This window comes from Neopelma chrysocephalum, unplaced genomic scaffold, assembly GCF_003984885.1.
Source record: "Neopelma chrysocephalum unplaced genomic scaffold, ASM398488v2 Primary Assembly neopelma1_26, whole genome shotgun sequence".
In the NCBI taxonomy this organism is placed as follows: domain Eukaryota; kingdom Metazoa; phylum Chordata; class Aves; order Passeriformes; family Pipridae; genus Neopelma; species Neopelma chrysocephalum.
Window position 1 is genome coordinate 1,748,046 of NW_020897695.1, and position 18,072 is coordinate 1,766,117.

Below are 18,072 nucleotides of genomic sequence, written 5' to 3' on the forward strand. Positions count from 1 at the left end.
GCGCTCACATTCTAATTCTAGGTCTTTTAGAGAAGAATTCAACAATAGTAACTATCACCTATGGTTTTGTTTTCAAAACATTGATTTTATGTTTCTGCTCTCCTCAGTCCATAAAATGAAAGACTTCCTGCTCTATATTATTTCTTATGAGAAATTAATTACTCAACAGCTAGCAACTTTCAAGAATAGACAAATACTACCCACATTCTTCAACTGTTATAAAACCAGATGAAAGCTGTTTTCTCTTGATCAAGAAATCCTATATTCCCCCCTTCATTCCCTCCTTTTTAATTAATGAAAAAGCAGGAAAACTGATTAATGACGACCAAACAGTTTTTCCATAACAGAAACAGATGGAGGCTGAAGAGATATGAATACCTGCAACTTTAAGAAAGAAGTTAAATTAAAAGGACCCCTGTACCATATCCTAAGAAAGCTCAGTTTCTCCAGGTCTAACACAAAAGCATACTCCTAAACCAAAAATATTCATAAAATAACATACATTTCTGTAATGTAACCAAACAACAACAAAAACCCCCGAATACTGTACATATAGCAAAGAAAAGCAACTTGTAGCAACAAAGGTACAAACTGGTGACCGAGATTGCAAACAAAGAGACAACATGTCCAATATGAGGTAAACCGTTAATGAAGACTTACCTCCAGAAACCGGGGCATCCATGAAAACAGCTCCCATTTTTTCAACAGCTTTGGCTAATTCTTTTGAAACTGCTGGGTCAATAGTACTGGAATCTATTAGCAATGAGCCTTTCTTCACTTTCCTAAAATAAAAATGATTTGTTGTTGCTGCTGTTGTTGTTATTATTAAATATTTGTTTTGCAGGACACCTGTAATTATTACCATGGCACTGGCTTTCCTCAGCATGATAAATTTATAGACACTTTGTGGTACCCAGAGAAACACAAAGTTTTAAACCCTATTGAGCGAGATCTGCTCAGTATTTATACTGCTGATTATGCATAGCACACAGTTTTGAATCACTCAAAGCCTAATAATATCGGAACAAAGAAGGATGTTCCTCCTAAACACTATTATAAAAAATTACACAAAAAGGGTGCACAAGGAAAACTTGCCATCATAAAAGTTTGAACAGTATATCATATACAGACCATCTAAGATGCATTCTAAGCAACTGACCTAAATGTTGATTCAGCCTAAAATTTAATATATAACAATACAATGTTCTTTTTATATATACAGTATCTTAAGTTCTTAGCAGAACAGTCTGATTTCATTCTTTTAATCATTGTTACTATTTATTCCACATAAAGATCATAACTAAGACCACAAAAACCTACAGAAGATTTGAAGTGAAGCATGGAGAAAAATCTTGTTTTCCCAATGATAGCTAGTAAATTTAGGCAGAAGAACTGTAGAACACAGGAAGTTGCATATGTGATTAAAAAAACCCCAAATTTTTAAATTAAAAAAAAAAAAAGAAATTTTTTAATGCCCTCCATAATAAAAAAGTTGAGGGTAGCTGTTTTATCCCTCTTTCCATTGAACTACACCATGATTTCAAGTCCACTTGACGAGCATTCACCATGAAATCAAACAACACAGTTTTTCAGTCATAAAAAGGTGGCCCATTTAAAGCTACACGACAGATGAAGAGCTTCACTGCACCTTGCGTAGTGCTGGCAGTACAGTGATTTTCACTTCATTGAACTACCTAGATTGCTGGAAATAGTCTCTCTATATACACATATAGTTGTGGACCCCACTGAAGCTCCAGACTCAAACAGTGCTCCATACATAAAACTTCTCCTTTTTCACGGTAGGTGTGACCTGCTGCACATAGTTTGAACACATGCAATGAAAACCAGAGTGCAGATAGAGTACTCCATTGCCTCCCCTTGTGCTCAGAAGAAGGAGCAGTGGAAGCTCCTTGGTAACACAGTGGGATGACTAAGTTAACCCTTAAACACCTCATGGTATCAATGTTTTCTTCAGTAAAGTTTAAAAAGCTTTAGAAAATTAAGAAAGTCAATTCAGTCAGCAAGGACCAGGTCTTGAGTGTCACTCAGAGAGACAACCACTACTGCCAAATTACACTTCCTTCTCTTAATACAGAGGCTGAGAAACTGCAGCAGCAGAGGACTGCTTTCCACAGCCTCTGTTCCCTGCAGGATTTTCCACATCTATGTACTTAAAAGATTAACTGGCTGTACTATGTCAGTAAATACTGCCAATTGTTCCGTCAAACCACTGTCATCCTGGATAGTTCTCCCACAGCTGTTTGCCTGGCTTTGTGGGACTGATCCAATCACCCATCTTCCCTGAAGGGTCTAAGGTATGGATACTTAGTTCTGCTCAGTCCTACTTTGTGAGAAATTAAACTACAGACCAGTCAGGGAAGGAAGCAACTATTATTCCTATATAGCAACAACAACAGAAATCCCTTTCCTCCACGTCATTTTCTTATCAATGCATCTTAATGTTGTACAATCAGTACCTAAAAAGACATCATCATTTTTTGGCAATCTACTGTACTTTTGTCTTCTGTATGTTTCTTCCTTTACATTATTAACCTTGATAGCTGTAAGATGCTACATGATCCTCAGAGGTATCCAGTAGCCTTAGTCAGCCTGCCAGGAGTAATGCACACATGGCCAGAACAGACTTTTAAATACTACTTATTTTTTGATTTGGCAAGTACAAAAACTCTGAGCGATAGATTTCTGCAAACTATGCATTTAAAGTTTAGTGGTAATCCCTTCACAAAAGTTAAAACCCACTGTTTCACATTAAACAAACTTGTTAGCTATTTTCTTGCGTAATAAACAGACAAGTAAGAGTAAAAATCAATATAAAGTCTTGTCAGCTTTCTACGTTAATATACCTTAATGCCATAAGACACAATGACATCTCTTCAGAACATTTAATTTATAGGATTTCAAGTAAAAGGAAAAATGAGCAAATAATTGTTGCCAGAAAATACTGTAGTTATACCTGTGTGTAGTACATTACATTAGGGCAAAAGAAACATGCAAGTGGAAAGGCAGATAACAGTCAGTTAAATTATGTCAAATGCACATAAATTATTATTCTACTGAAAATAAAATTAAGACTTCAGCCAAAAGCCAATCAGAACCAAGCACTGCATAAGAGAACTCATATAATTAGAAATATCAATATTGACAGAACTGAGAACATTGAATTAAGTGCCCTGAAGGCACAGCAAGAGTTACAGCAACAGGGATCATCTGACAAACAACATGATACAGCCTTAAGTAGGAGTGGGAATTCTCTAAACTACAAAAAATTCTTACTTTAGAATTCCATTTGCTCCTGTGTAAACTTCTCTCACATTGGGACTAGAAGGCAGCATGGTAATAATTCTGTCTGCTCGTTCTGCTACATCTGCTGGGGATTCTGTTACCTTTTAAAGGAAAAAAAAATATATAAGCTTACACTTCCTGAAACAGAGATGTCAGACATGTTTCTTGAATTTGTTTTTTAGTATTCACCGGTCACAACTTAGCTAGGTAAAAAATTAAAACACTAGAAAAATTGCTCTCCTAATGAAAATGTTAGTTAATTGTATCCAGTAATAGAAAAATAAAAAAAATAAAAATGAAAAGGATTTGCTATCATGAAAGTTCCTCCACATCTGCCAAGGGGGATGCTTGCATCCCATCAACCTATTCACAAATCTTCAATTCCTTAAAAACCACGCATCTATAGAAAATATTGCTCTACAATGTTTCTAAGGAGGAAAATATGAAGGATCACAAAAATCTCACTTTTTTCCTATCTTATATATGATATTGGAAGAGAGGAAGACTGAGGAAAAAAGAAAAAAATTATTTAATGTTGCTCTGAGGCTCACCTTAAAAAATAGATCAGATAAGCTAACCGCTGTTTCTCACAATATAACAGCTGGCATTTTTTTAAAAAGGAAAATTATCAGCTCAAGCATTCTTCACAAAAAAAGATCTGAACAATTTTCAAAATACAGTATTAGGTATTGGTTGTCAAATAAACATACCAAACTTTATATTACTTTTCCCAGATCACTTTCAGAGAAATATTGACAGCTAAAGCTGAGTTGCACTCAGAAAGCATTTACCACTATGACTTTTGTCCAGTACTGGTTTGAAGTAATTCTTTAAAAAATGCACTGTTAATACATTCATAGATAAGGGAAAACAACAACAAAAAATACAGCTAATTCTTTTATCTTTAGCCCACAAGGATCGAGTCTGATTTCAGTCATTCAGGTAGTTTTACAGAAAGGATTTAAGTTCTAGGCAGGAAGCAAGATGAGCAGAAAGTAGATTTTGTTTGTGAATAGGACTTCTAGTATTTATCTTCCAGCTATTGTTGCTGAATGATGAGAAGCAACTTTAGTATCTCAGTGATCTGTTCTGCTACATATGTTATATGCCTTGAGTTTTTAACTTTAAGAAATGTCTTAAAATTTTACATGAACTTCTTAGTATGAATAAATTAGAATTTCCATATCACATGACTCTAGCGATAAAGAAATTGCAGCTTGAACAGCTACCTGAAATTACAGAGACTTTCCATAGTGCGGACAAATCAACAAATCGTTGAGCCCATTTCACCATTCCCTATCTATTTATAACTACAGGTATTTGTTATAATTTTTGTTAGTTCTGACAGTAAAGATCCTAATGTAAATATATTCTCTTTTTATATACACTACATTCATAAGGTCTCAGAATCAAAGAAAGCACGTTATACACACATTTGTATGGAATGTTGAATAAGGACTTCTGGGATACAGCATGAGAAACTTCTTGATTTGTATTTATAAGTAAAAGAAGGGAAGACTGTATATAGTCACTGAACAAAGCTCCTGGGAAAAAAAAAGTACAGAAACTGGCATAGATGGGACTTAGGAACACCCAGATTTTGTTTTGAAAGACTAAGTTAATACTGTACAAAATATCTGGTATACCACATAGTTAAAAAAGGAAACGTGCTTTAGTCTAAAGAACAAAGGTTAGGAGGAATAAATGAGGCAATTATAAGAGCAAAGCTTTTCTATTTGATTAGTTAATTTTATGACTTGCCTCCCTGGAGACTGGAGTGCCTATCTCTTTATATAGGAGCATGACACCTTTGTGTTTAGTTTTGAGTATCTCTGGTTCAGTTCAGTCCCAATGTGTATTATTAGAGGAGGAGAGAGGCAGTGTGCAATTGGAACCCGAATTTATATATGTCTTCTTAGTTGAAACTATTATGTGTAGTATTCTTAGGGGTTTGCAAGTTATCAGCTGAAGACTCAGAGGCCCATTTGCATCTTTCAACCAGAAGTTGAAAAACATATCATATTGGGCACACAACTGAAAAACTACATCAGCTTCAAATTTCTACTTGGCTACACAGATAGAATATAGCTGGGTTTTGATTACAGTTTTAAACAGTTCTTAAGGAACACAGATACATAGACATGGTCAGTAGTCACCTACACAGAAATTAATTTATTCCATCCATGTCTTTCAAAATACTAACATGCCTTTTATATGAAGCAAATGAGATTAAAAACGCATACAGATTAGGACAGTACTTCCACAACCATACAAAGAAAAATCTTTCTGCTACCTTGAAGTAAGTAGCAAAACAAAGTGGGAATTAAAAGTGGGAATTGCCATTCTTAGCTTTTTGATACTGTTAACCAATATGAATTATATTTTCTGAGGAAATCTACCTACCTTGTTCAGTAAGCAGCATACAAAACTTTTATTTTATTTGGGACTTCCTGTCTCAGAAATAAATCTGAATGATTTGAAAGCTATCGCAAAGCATTAAGCATTCAAAATCATTAAGAATGTGCATAACTTTAAAAAATATACCAAATACTAATTGTTCATTACCAACACAGACCATACTGGCTCAGAGTAGCAGCCCACCGAGTTTCGTACATGTTCTGATACTTGTTTGCTTAGTTCAATCAAACTTTTTCAGTATGCAACTGGATAGGGGAAACTTTTCTTCATACTGGTCATTGGTTTTGCCCTTCAATATGTGCATCTGCTTATATTTGTTCCAAGCTGCTTCCCTATTTTTTATTTATTTTTGCAGTAAGTCAGGTAATAATTCTGTTTGCCTAAAATGCCATTATTACTGTACACTGAAGAAAGCTCTATTTTTATGATGCTTTATGCATCAGATGACTTCAGTAATCTTCTAAATCTGAGGTAAGATTCAAAGACATGTAAACTGAAGTAAAGTAACTGTGTGACACAGTTACTCCACTGTGTGAGAAAAAAATTGATAAGTATGATAAATATGACAAAGGGGAAAGACAGTAGGTAGAGTGTAGAGGCAGCCTACTTGCTCACAGTCTTGTTCAGTATTTTCCCTTGTTTGTAGCCTTCCAACTTTCTCCCAAGTTTCACCCCAAGTGGTTCCATATGCTCCAGCTCAGCCAGTTATCCTCTTACTATTCACCATTACTAGGAGGGTGGCTGGTTCCTGATATATACTACCTCCCAGTTCTTTAATTCAGAGGCTAAAGAAAGGGGAGTGACAGATTATGCAGATTAATGGTCCAACATCCCTCATCCTCCATATACCTTGGTAGCAGCACTGGCCTTAAACAATGGACATTTGACTAGATTTACTGTCTCTTGGGGTCATTTCACCTCTGTAACGCTCCTGATGATTTTACCCTACCAGCCAGACCAAAGAGAAAGCAGCCCTTAGAGCCTAATGTTCCTTCTACAGCAGTTTCTACAAGGCCCCACGGACCCACAAGTTTTCAACTCCTGAAAAAGTGTTGGGGTAGGATTTACACCTATAGATCAAGAAGAGAAAGCTACGTTCACGTATTTTCCTGAAGTGTGTTTTATTTGTATTTAAGCCTACCCATGTATTCTCTTAGTGATTTACAATCTTAAAACATACTTTTGACTTTATTTTTAAAAGCATTACAGTTCACCTTTATTATCACAGGTTAAGTCTTGCAGTGAATGCCAAGGATTCCATTACAAGGGCAAAAAGCTAGCAAAATGGGCAGCCATAGCAAAGAGATCCTACTGCAGAACACGAATTAAAAATACAATCAATTGTTCAAAACAGACTCCCATTTGCCCAGTCTCTTACTCAAAGACAGGTCTGTTTCATGCCTGAGGGTTTCAGCCGCTTTAACAAAATAAAAACAGGAGCTAGGAAAAAAAGCTGAAAAGCTTACTTTCCCACTTAAGGCCAAGATTCTGTAATTATTCAAGGGGAGCTGATATTAATTACTAACGGGTGCGCTTTATCATTTTATCTTTCATGAATCTTGATGTTACCTCATTATTTAAAACAGCTGCAATTAGCTCCAGCAGTTTAGACTTTCAAGGCACACAATTCCTCTATCTAGATATACCCACAATTTCCTTGCCACTGCTGGAAAATTCCCTCCTATCCTTTATACTGTTACATCAGAGTATTATTTTTGCATTGCACTCCTTACTTGAGTATGTTCTTTTGTTCCAGTGTTTTATGCACCTACCCATCTGCCCAAAACTGTCTAAATTGTTACAGCTTTGAAGTATGTCAAAACAATTCAAATGTGTTTCAGACACTTAGAAATGACCCAGCCACCTCAGAGACTGAATGGGGTTCTGGGAGTATTAACAGATCAACAAAAGAAATAGGACTAGCTGGAAAAGGGCCAAGATTTTTCAGGGTATATGGCAGGAAGGTAAACCTCCTTAATGTAATCAATTTCCTTCCCTCCTTTTTCCTTTCATTCCTTCCTCTTCTCTCACCGTATCCTTCCTCATCTCCAAGAGAATAAGCACTTAAATAATTAGATTTTTCCCCTGACCCTGAGGACTGCACCTTGAAGCAGCAGGAAAGCTCATATGTCCCTATAACCCTTACAGCTATGCCAGCAGGAACTTTTAACTAGGGTCATTTAACCTGAAAAGGTCAAAGTGGGAACCAGATGAAAAGCAGCCCACTGGCCATCTAGACCTGGGGGAGAAGAAAGCAGGAGAAAGGAGGAGGTGAAAGAACAGGCCATCAACTTACTCATAAAAGCGGGAGGGAAAAAAGAGCTAGAGAAGTTTGACAAAGTAGCAATTCTGGCTAACAACAGGAAAATTACTTGGGTTAGAATCATATCTTTGCTCCAACTGAAACCTTACAGATTCACATTGTATTCATTGTGCTGTTTTAGTTCTGACTGTGATCTTAATCAAGAAAACAAACGCAGATGATTTAGTTGCGTTGCATGCAATAACCATTCAACACAGTTATTGTTGGAATAAAGGAAGTTTATTACTATACCTGAGCGCCCAAGTCTTGAAATTCTTTGCAAGCTTCTGGGAACACATCATATGCAATAACTGGATATCCATGTTTTACCAGGTTTTTTGCCATTGGATTTCCCATGTTACCCAGCCCAACGAATCCAACTGGGGTTTTGGAAGCCATAGTCCTAGAACACACTGATTTCAAAAAAATAAAGATCATTGTATTTGTATTTTAGACTAATGTGTAACAATAATGTAATAAAAGCTACCACGAAATCTGTTTCCAATGATTTAAACAGCTTTATGCTTAAAAAAAAGTGGAAATGTGAAACCTATTCTACACAGTTTAAACCGTAAATTATAGTTCACATTGGCCCACAAATATCATCCCAGAATGATTTTTCTACATATCAAAGAAAATGATTGTAATTAGGAAAACGCGGGTGTTTCAAAAGACATAGTAATAAAGCTGAGCTCTGAGAAGAGCTCAAACACAGACTTAAAATACGCAGGATTCTCTGTATTTTATTAGGTGTCTAAATCCTAAACTAGACATGGAAAATCCAACTTTATATATATTTTACGGACTCTGTATTTGCAGCTTCACTTGCAGCCTTGGAATATAGCACCTGTTCTCTAGAAATGGATCGAGGCTGCCACTTTATTTCATGCAGTTCCTCACAGACAACTGGATTCTTCTGATCCTACCATCAGATACAAGCCACTAACCTAAAGACGAAAACCTCCATACTAAATCATAGCAAATCCTTTGAGCCATGTAATCACAATTTAAATACTGAAAATTAGAACAAAATATAGTATAAAAACAAAATCATGAAGTCTTTGCAGGAATAATCTCTATATTCTACTTATCATTCTACTTATCATCTACTTATCATAGTTCAGACAGAACTATGAAGCATAACCTACAATTTGTGGAAAGCACCACAGTTCCAGTGAGCCATCTTTTACAAGTAGTTAGTGAGTATCAAATGCTGGACAGTAGCAGCACTGGAGGCATTTGTCTACTGCAATCACTATCTCATTACTCTAAATCCAAAGGCAGCACAATTTGACAGTGACTAGATTTCTTTGCCAATTACATAAAATACTTTCTCCTTTATGACAAAGGAAAAAGCTATGCAGAATAAACACTGAAGTGTGGCAACTAAGCAGCTAGAAACAAGGCTAACTAACTACAGAATTACCGTAACTCTGAAGACCACATACAGAAAATGTGCCTAAGCTGGATTGAGACTCTAAGAGGTCTCAATGCTTAGCAAAGAATCCTCTCTAGGCCAATAACACTTGATTAATCATTTTAAAGTCTTTCTGACTTTAAGCTCCTTCTTAGCCAGCAATGGTCATGCTCTTTCATCTGCAGCACTATTCTAAAAGTGCCACATTTAATAAATCAGGTTCGTTGAGAGAATTTTGGTCTGAGGCAGTTTCCACAGATGCCTGCAGCAATTACGTAGCTAGAGAAGTAGCACTATTTAAAATAAATCTGCACTGGGAAAATGCTTAGTGAAAACTGAGATAAGTCAGGAAAAGAGCACATCACTTTTTGAAGAAGTGCTACATGTCAAATCTAGGGAACAAAGGCAAAAAGAGCCTAAAACAGCATCATCAGCCATAGTAACCATCTTGGAGTCTTCTCATTGTTTCTGAGACAGTCTTACCCAGTCTCTCACACTAATCTAAAACTGCACCTCTTGTTAGCCCACAGCATCCCACTTCCCAAGGAGGTTCAAGCTCTGGTTTTAAGCATCTTTCTTTCTCTAGCCCTTAATACCAGTGGATCTTATTTACCTTGACTTCAGCAAAGCTCTCAGAACAGCATCCTCTCGTATCCCAGCAGCCAAATGAGGAAAGTACGGATTTGACTGCAAGACTGCCTGAAGGAAGAAATACTGTCTGGACTGTTGGGCTTAAACAACAGTGATCAGCGGTTCAATGACTATCAACAACCAGCTACACATGATGTACCTCATGGGTCAATACTGGGGCTGTTTAAAAATGTCATCCATGATTGACAATAGGACATTAGCACCCTCAGCAACATCATGTGTGACACCAAACTGAGGGGGATGGCTGAAAAACTGCAGGGCAAGGCTACCATTCAGAAAGACTGGAGAAATGGGCCTCAAGCAGTTCAACAGAGACAAATACATGTCCTCTGCTTGGGGCAGGAGATGTCATTGCAGACTGAGGACTGGCTTAGACAGCTGGCAGCTCTGCAGAACCTGTGGAAATTGAGCATGAGTCAGTAGTGCATCCTCACAGGAAAAGGTTAATGACATTCTGCCCTCCATTAGCAAGAGCATACCCAAGAAGTCAAAGAAACTAGTGATTCCTCTCTAACAGCACAATACATAAGAGATGTGGTCAAATTGCAGACAATCCAGCAAACATCAAGTAACATGACTGACGAGCTGGAGAATACGGCCTATGAGCAGGAGCTGAGGGAACTGTCTTGGCTGAGCTTGGAGAAGCAAAGGCTAACTGCAGTTTTCTACCATCATGGAGTGGGAGGGAAGAAGAGTCACAGAGTAAATGAAGCCAGATTCTTCACAGATATGCACAACAACAGGACATGGGGCAATGGCCAAAAGTTGTAAGAAAGGAAATTCTGTTTAGAAATCAGAAAACCATCCCTCATGTGGAAAAAGGTTCTGTTCTGGAAGAAGGTAGTGTAGAGAAGCTGTGGAACTTCCATTCTTGAAGCAACCTCAGAATACCCTGAGCAATCTGATCTAGCTTTAAAGACAGCCTTGCTCTCAAACTTCGGTTTTCTTCATTTCTGTAAATTCCAAGTGACCTCACCAGAGGAATAAATCTGGCTACCAAATATAGTCTCATTGTTGTAGACTCTTCACTTTTATCCTGATCTCTTCTTTTCTCACACCACCTCATGGACATCTAACCATCACCTCAAACCAAACATCTTCAGATAATTTTTTTTTTTTTGTTACCAGTGCTGACACCAGCAGTGATGTCTGTCACTCACAGCCTAGAAGAGCCATCCACAATCTGCTTAAATCTCATTGATTCATTCCTTATCATACCTGAGATCTCAGCTACTTTACAACCTGGTCACCTGGTTCAACAGTCATAATCTTGCCTTGATCTTCATGGAAATGTTGGGAATTGAGAAAGACATTTTGCCCATGCCACTTTCTGTCACTCCTTCTCTGCATCCTGCCTGCCTTTTGTCTACCATGTCACATAAGACTGCTTTGCTTTGATGACTTTTCATGGCTATCATCACATCTAAATATTAAGACATCAACTGGTAATTGGACTGTAGTGACAGGCTTATTGCCAACATGCATTTCTATTATGTCTCTAAGGTAAATATCCATGAAATTAACGCATTCTTCTACTATAAGGCCTCCTTTAAAAATCATCATTTTGCAATATCCCCAGGCATGGCAACATCCCAGTTAGCCTGGGATATGAGGCAACATATCCTGACCGGTACTAATAGTTTTGTGTCATTGTATTCTATTATCTCCCCTTTTGTCTGTCTCTGTTGATTTTCTCGTCTTAGTTTCTGTTATAGGTTAACTACAATATATTAAAATCCACAGGAATTGGGAGAGAAGTAAATGTTAGAGAAGTAGTCCAATTTCCCAGTCAGTTTCTGACTTAGTTTCGTTTAACTCTTCACAGCCCAGTGTTAAATTAGCCACTTTAAAATGATACAATTTGATTAACAGCTTTGAAAAATCTCCAGATCGCCGGACACTCAACCACAGGAAAACTGCTTTAAAGCACTGATGAAATTAGCTCACAGACCTAACAGAGCTGATTTCAAGTACATTTGAATCAACTACCTTTAGAATCGTGGCATATTTTTTAATGACTACTTAAGACAGTGGGGCTCTGCCAAACACAGGATGTTTTAGAAGACAAGATTTTTCACATTTTCATATTAGATGAGCCTCCACAGGTGCTTACACAGAAAGTGATGTCCAGCTTGAATACCTAGATACTTTTCAGCATTTAATACATGGCACAAGCCCAGTTTTGAAATAATTGTATAATTCAAACATGTAAGGATTGATATTCTGCAAACCCGCATACACGTATCCTTAACTAATCCCATCAACTGCATAAGCATTTGCAGAAACTGTCCCTGTGGTATTGAGTCTATTTTACTTCAACCATAAAATCTACAATAACCTGCTGCAATCATATGGCTGGAAAAACGCCCAGTCCACATTTAAATTCTAACAGAGGGCAGAACATCAGAAGTAGGAGCAATAGAATCTACTTTTAAAACAATCACTGATACCATGTGCAACTAATTCTCCTTCACTGGGAACAGAATCAGCAATACAGGTTACTCTAAAGATCAAGTTAATTATGAGCAAAACCAGCTACAGCTACACTGAATACAAAGAATTTGGGCTTTTCCCAGGAGATTCTTCATTATTCTCTTGAGAGAATACGTGTTTGCAGAGCTCCATGCCTATGAAGACTTCATTGATGAGGAAGACCAATTATGACCCTCTCACCACAACTGGGGCATACAGACAATACAGATAAAAATGTTTTGCTTTGAAAAGTCAGCCTGTAATAAAAACACCTGATCTAATCTGCAATTTCAGAACTTTATTTTACCTTTATTTTTTAAATTAAAAATTATTTTAAATTATTATAAAATTATTTTTAAAAATCAGCAAGAGTTTATGAGTCTACAAACGTCTTTTCTTGAACAAAATAGAAGAGTTTAACTTCAGAAATGCACAGATTGCAATCCTCTCCTTAGAATACCTGGCCTGTCAATGACCTAAAACTTGTCTTTTCAAGATTCTACATAAAGATATTGAAAGCAATTTTATTTTTAACCTGAACTATGACAGTTACAAGTTTAGATAATTTCAGATGTTTACATTTCATTTTACACTATCTCCAAAGTAATGACTCTTACAGTTTCAAGAAAGAATTCCAGATCCAGTGGTACCCTGATTTCACTGCAAATACTAGACTGCACAAACACTATAATATGCAGTACTGAGGACATCTCTTTGTATTCAAACAAAAAGGAACTAATAGCCGGGTAGGACCACAGACAGCAGAGCTGGAAAAGGTCCAATATACTTGTACTCTCAGGGAAAGAAGAGTCTAACTGGCCAAGAATAGGACTGAGAAACAAGTAACTTTCAAAATGTAATTTCAACTACATTACTTAATTCTTGGCCTTATAAAATCTACTTTGAATCAGGTTCACTAAATGGCACAAGAGGTAACAGCCCACACTGTCCTGTCCCATAAGAATTACCTAATTAGAGCAGTTGCAGTTCATATTAATATTCCTGATCTCTCTGGATCAGTGAAACTTGACCTCTTTTCCAACCTAGTAGGTGAGATTTAACAGGATCAGGGGAAGATGCCCAGAGGAAGCTGAACTATAAAGTTGCTGGGGCTTTATGAGAAAGTACATATGAAGTCACTTGACAAGGAGAAGGAAACATGATGACAATATGAGCCACTAAATGAAAGATTTTCCCACTGATTCAGCATCTGAAGTTCTGGTACAAGCACAACAGAAAACACCACTGCTTTTCTGCTTCCTGCTTTGAAATAAAGGGTCAGAGAGAGCTTCTGTGTCTTGTGCAGACTTCTCTTGGAAACTCATAAAACCTCTACAGAACCAGATCCTGGAGGAAACTAGATAAAGAAATGTAGAAGTTAGAGAGGCCAGCTGCACATAGGTAGAATCTTTCTGCTCCTGGAAGCTTTGCCAATGGAATTTAAATTGCTCCGGGATCACTAGCTTTTAAAGGTTATGCAATGATTTTGAGAATTGCACTCTGCCAAAATAATAATTTAAGAAGATTACAATACTCTAAATTTGGCCAGATTTACATTGAAACATCCCACTTGCTTTTTCTTGTCTCTGTAAAGGTCTACTGATCAAAACCAGACATGATATCTTGTAACAGTCAGAGTCTTCTTACCTCATTTTTCTTATCTGTAGCTATACTTCACTAAATGTTTGCTAATACATTAAACAGAAAATGTTATAGTAAGTACTTTTCACCCAAAAAGAATATCGAGTGTACACTTGATCCCTTAATTAAGTAATGTGCTGGACTTTGGAGCAGCAGGTCTTTCTGTCATAATCCTTGCTTAGTAATGCATGTTCCTTTGCACCAGAGCATGAAGTCATTCAACAGTTCAAACACAGCTCCTGCATCAGCAAAAGTACTATTTGACTACTAACTGAATGGGTACCTACCACTCATCCAAAACTACTTGTCAGGACGTTTTTGTTCTCTAGCAGGGTACTGTCTTCTTTGATGAGCAGCTCCCTCAGCTGATGAATCTTCATTCACCAGAAAATCTTCCTTTCTCAGACACCATAATTTATTAACACCCTCTTCATCCCCCCTAGCAGTCCTCAGGAAGGGGATTCCACATCCGTCAAAAACATATTTTAAAGTAGGATCACAGAAACCCCCTCCATGAAGCACCTTCGTCAGAGTCTGCCAGGGGCAGATCACAAGACTGCATAGTCTCTATCCAACTTGCTAATACAAATACATATCCAAGATGCTCCTCTAAAATCTGCCCTCAGCTTTTTATTTTCCTCCTAGATAATTTGACAGTCTCTAGAACAAACATACAGAAGAAACAATCCATCATAGTCTACACCAGCTGCAAAGAGCCACTGACCAAGTAACCAAGGAACGTTCAACAAGAGAATGAAGACAGCCCACTCACTAACCAAGTTGCGGAGTGACAGCTCTCAGAGCTGGCAGAGTTCCTTCACTAGGAGGCATTTTCACTCAGAAGGACAGTTGATGAAATCACTACTCAAAAGACAACATTCAGACTAATTAAAATGAAAGAAAAGGATGGTAAACCTAATAAACGCATTAGAGATGGGAAAACCTTGACATATAACTAAGCAGTAGAGCTTAGCAGTAAAGAAGGCTTAATGCTTAGACCTTCATCCCATAAACACTTCTCAGAGTCAGGAGTACTTTCAGCATAGTCACTACTAAGTAAGTCAGATCTTAAACTCTGTGGGTGAAATTCTGTTCTATGGAAGTTTCTTGGGAGAGTCACAATTTCTCCTTAGACTTAGTCACAGTTTCTTTCTCAGGTCTTATGGCAAAGACAAACTGTATTTTTCAACTTTAAGGGCCAGTCTAGGGTTGCTTTTCACACCTGTGCTCACCATCAAGAAACAAGATCCCCACCATCTGCTCTACATTAAACATGACCATCGAAATATTGGCCAAGACAGTGTATTTCAAAGCTCTTACAGAAATATCTTACAGCTACCATGCACAGAAAGTTCAAAATACCTTGAAAGCTACTGCTTTCAATCGTGGTATCACAAAAGGCACTAAACGGGTGTCCTGTATTTAACTTTACCTGCACGTGACCAATATGCCTGTTGCACCTGAGCTATTACACCACAGCTGCAACCACAAAAAAAAATGCATTATTGTAAAAGAGACAGTGAAACAAAAATAGCACTGAAAGCTAATGCCAAAATTAAGCATGAAATGCTTTCCATTCATCACTTTAAATTGTTTAAAGTTATTTACTTAAAAGTAATTGAGTAATTCCTGAAACACTTTGTTAAGTGTCAATATTTCAGAACCATATACCATTTAAAAAAATCTATTTCTTCCACTTTGCTACTTGAAGCACCTTTATCCATGTGAGCCTGACATACAACAGCAACAGATAGCTATCAAAATGACACTGAAAAGACTACTGAAGGTTTATTTTTAATCATTTACTTTAGCAATTAAATTGCTTGGAAATAGTTGCATGATTTTCAGGATTCGGAAAAGGTCTAGGTTCAGTTCTGCAAATACAGTCTTCCTTCACTTGCACCAACAGGACATCTACAGTGTTTGCTCCTTCCACTGCCCATGAACCAACCACAGGTGAGGATCAGTGCCTGCGGAGCTGACACGGGAGGAAGTGCCGCTGGATTTACCTTCAGTTTAAGGAAACTACGCTTCGGATGCGATGACCGAGAGGGCTGAACAGCCCAAACCTAGGTAACAACAAACATGTCACTGGTGCCACAGGAAGCATTTGTGGGCTCTGATGATTTCCAGGCACGCTATTTTAAGCAAATGACTGAAAACATCTATTAAGTCAAGTCACTCCGAAGCTCCGGGGCGGCCCCAAGTAAGGCGGCAGCGGGAGCGTCCCGCGCCAGCCGTGACCCCCGGGGGGTCCCTCACCGAGGACGCCACACGGCTAGGCGGCTTGGGAGCTGCACCGGGCCCGCCGCGCTCGGAGGGCCCACGGCCGCCAAGGGCAGCGCAGCAGCTGCGCTCCCCGGCCGAGCACCGGGAGAGGCCCGGCCTTTCCCCGCCCGGCCGGCAGAGGAGACCGCTGGAGCCGAGAGTTGGGGCAGGTCCTTACCCATCACCCGGCGGTGCCAGCGCCACCAGCCCGCAGGTCGCCCGCGGACCACCGCCGCGGCCATGCTGCGCCCCTGCCCGAGCGACCTCCGGCCGCCACCGCCTGCCCCGCCGCCTCCACCGCCCGCGCGCCGCGAGCGGCAGCCGCCGCAGCCAACCACAGCCGCCCCTCTCCGGGGCCCAGCCAATGGAAACGCGAGGCGTCCTCCCCGCGGGCGGCCGGCCCCGCCCAGCGGCCCGTGACGGACGGGCCCAGAGCGCGGAGGGGGCGGGGCGGGGGCCGGGCCGGCGCGGGGTCAGCTCATTGGGGTGTTGGGACATCGGATCCTGCTGCCGGCGGCTCCCGCCGGGAAGGTGTTTTTTTTCTTACAGCTCTGCTTCTTGTCCGCGCCTGCCCGCTGTGCCTTCCTTTTCCTGCTTCACCGCCGGGAGGCACGTTTGGCTGACGGGGGAGAGGAACGGAGCGCCGGGTTTTTGGCAGAGACGGCTTCTGGTGCGAGACGGCGCCCTCGGGGCGAGGGAAAAAGCCGCCTTGCGCTGTTTTGCCGATTCAGGTGGCAAATAAGTTTTGGCACTTATTGGGCGTTGGAACTAGATGATCTTCAAGGTCCCCTTCCAACTCAGACCATTCTATGAGTCTATGACTGGCTTCGTCGTCGTGGTGGGTTTGCTCTGGCTGGGCGCTAGGCGCCCACTAAAGCTGCTCTGTCGCTGCCCCTCTCAGCTGGACAAGGGGGAGAAAATAGAAAGGTCGAGATAAGGACAGGGAGAGATCACTCAGCAATTGCCGTTTTGGGCAAAAGAGGCTCAACTTGGGGAAATTAATTTAATTTATTACTAATCACTTTAAAGTAGGGTAATGAGAAATAAAGTCTTAAAAACCTCCTCCCCACCGCTCCCTTCTTCCTGGGCTCAACTTCACTTCCGATTTCTCTACCTCCTCCTCCCTCAAAGCACAGGGGGCTGGGAAATGGGGGTTGTGTTCATCACACACTGTCTCTGTCGCTTCTTCCTCCTCCGGTGGAGGACTCCTCATGCTCTTCATCTGTTCCGCCATGGGGCCCCTGCCACGGGAGACAGTCCTGTATGAACTTCTCCAGTATGAGTCCTTCCCACGGGTTGCATATCTTCACAAACTACTGCAGTGTGGGTCCCATCCACAGGATACCATCCTTCAGGAACAGACTGTTCCAGTGCAGGTCCCTTGCAGGATCACAAGTCCTACCAGCAAACCTGCTCCAGCACAGGCTTCCCACGGCATCAGACTCCTTTGGGCACATCCACCTGCACCAGCATGAGGTCCTCCACGGGCCTGCAGGTGGATCTCTGCACCACTGTGGCCCTCCATGGGCTGCAGGGGAACAGCCTATCTCACCAGGGCCTTCACCACGGGCTGCAATGGGAATCTACTCAAAGATGCCAC

General features: G+C 39.8%; 1 protein-coding gene across 2 annotated transcripts in view; it reads right to left on the reverse strand.

Moving 5' to 3' along the window:
• Positions 1-16,734, reverse strand: part of HIBADH (3-hydroxyisobutyrate dehydrogenase) — an 85,728-nt gene extending 68,994 nt beyond the window's left edge. The window contains exons 1-4 of one of the 2 annotated variants that reach the window (XM_027675294.1): positions 16,651-16,734; positions 8,276-8,436; positions 3,295-3,404; positions 661-782 (exon numbers count right to left, since the gene is read on the reverse strand). In XM_027675294.1, the coding sequence (XP_027531095.1) occupies positions 661-782; positions 3,295-3,404; positions 8,276-8,436; positions 16,651-16,714 (457 nt within the window). In that variant the 5' untranslated portion in view covers positions 16,715-16,734. Of the gene's footprint in view, positions 1-660; positions 783-3,294; positions 3,405-8,275; positions 8,437-10,053; positions 10,458-16,650 lie in introns of those variants that run through there. The other variant, XM_027675295.1, reaches the window with a different exon arrangement.
• Positions 16,735-18,072: the final 1,338 nt, after the last annotated feature.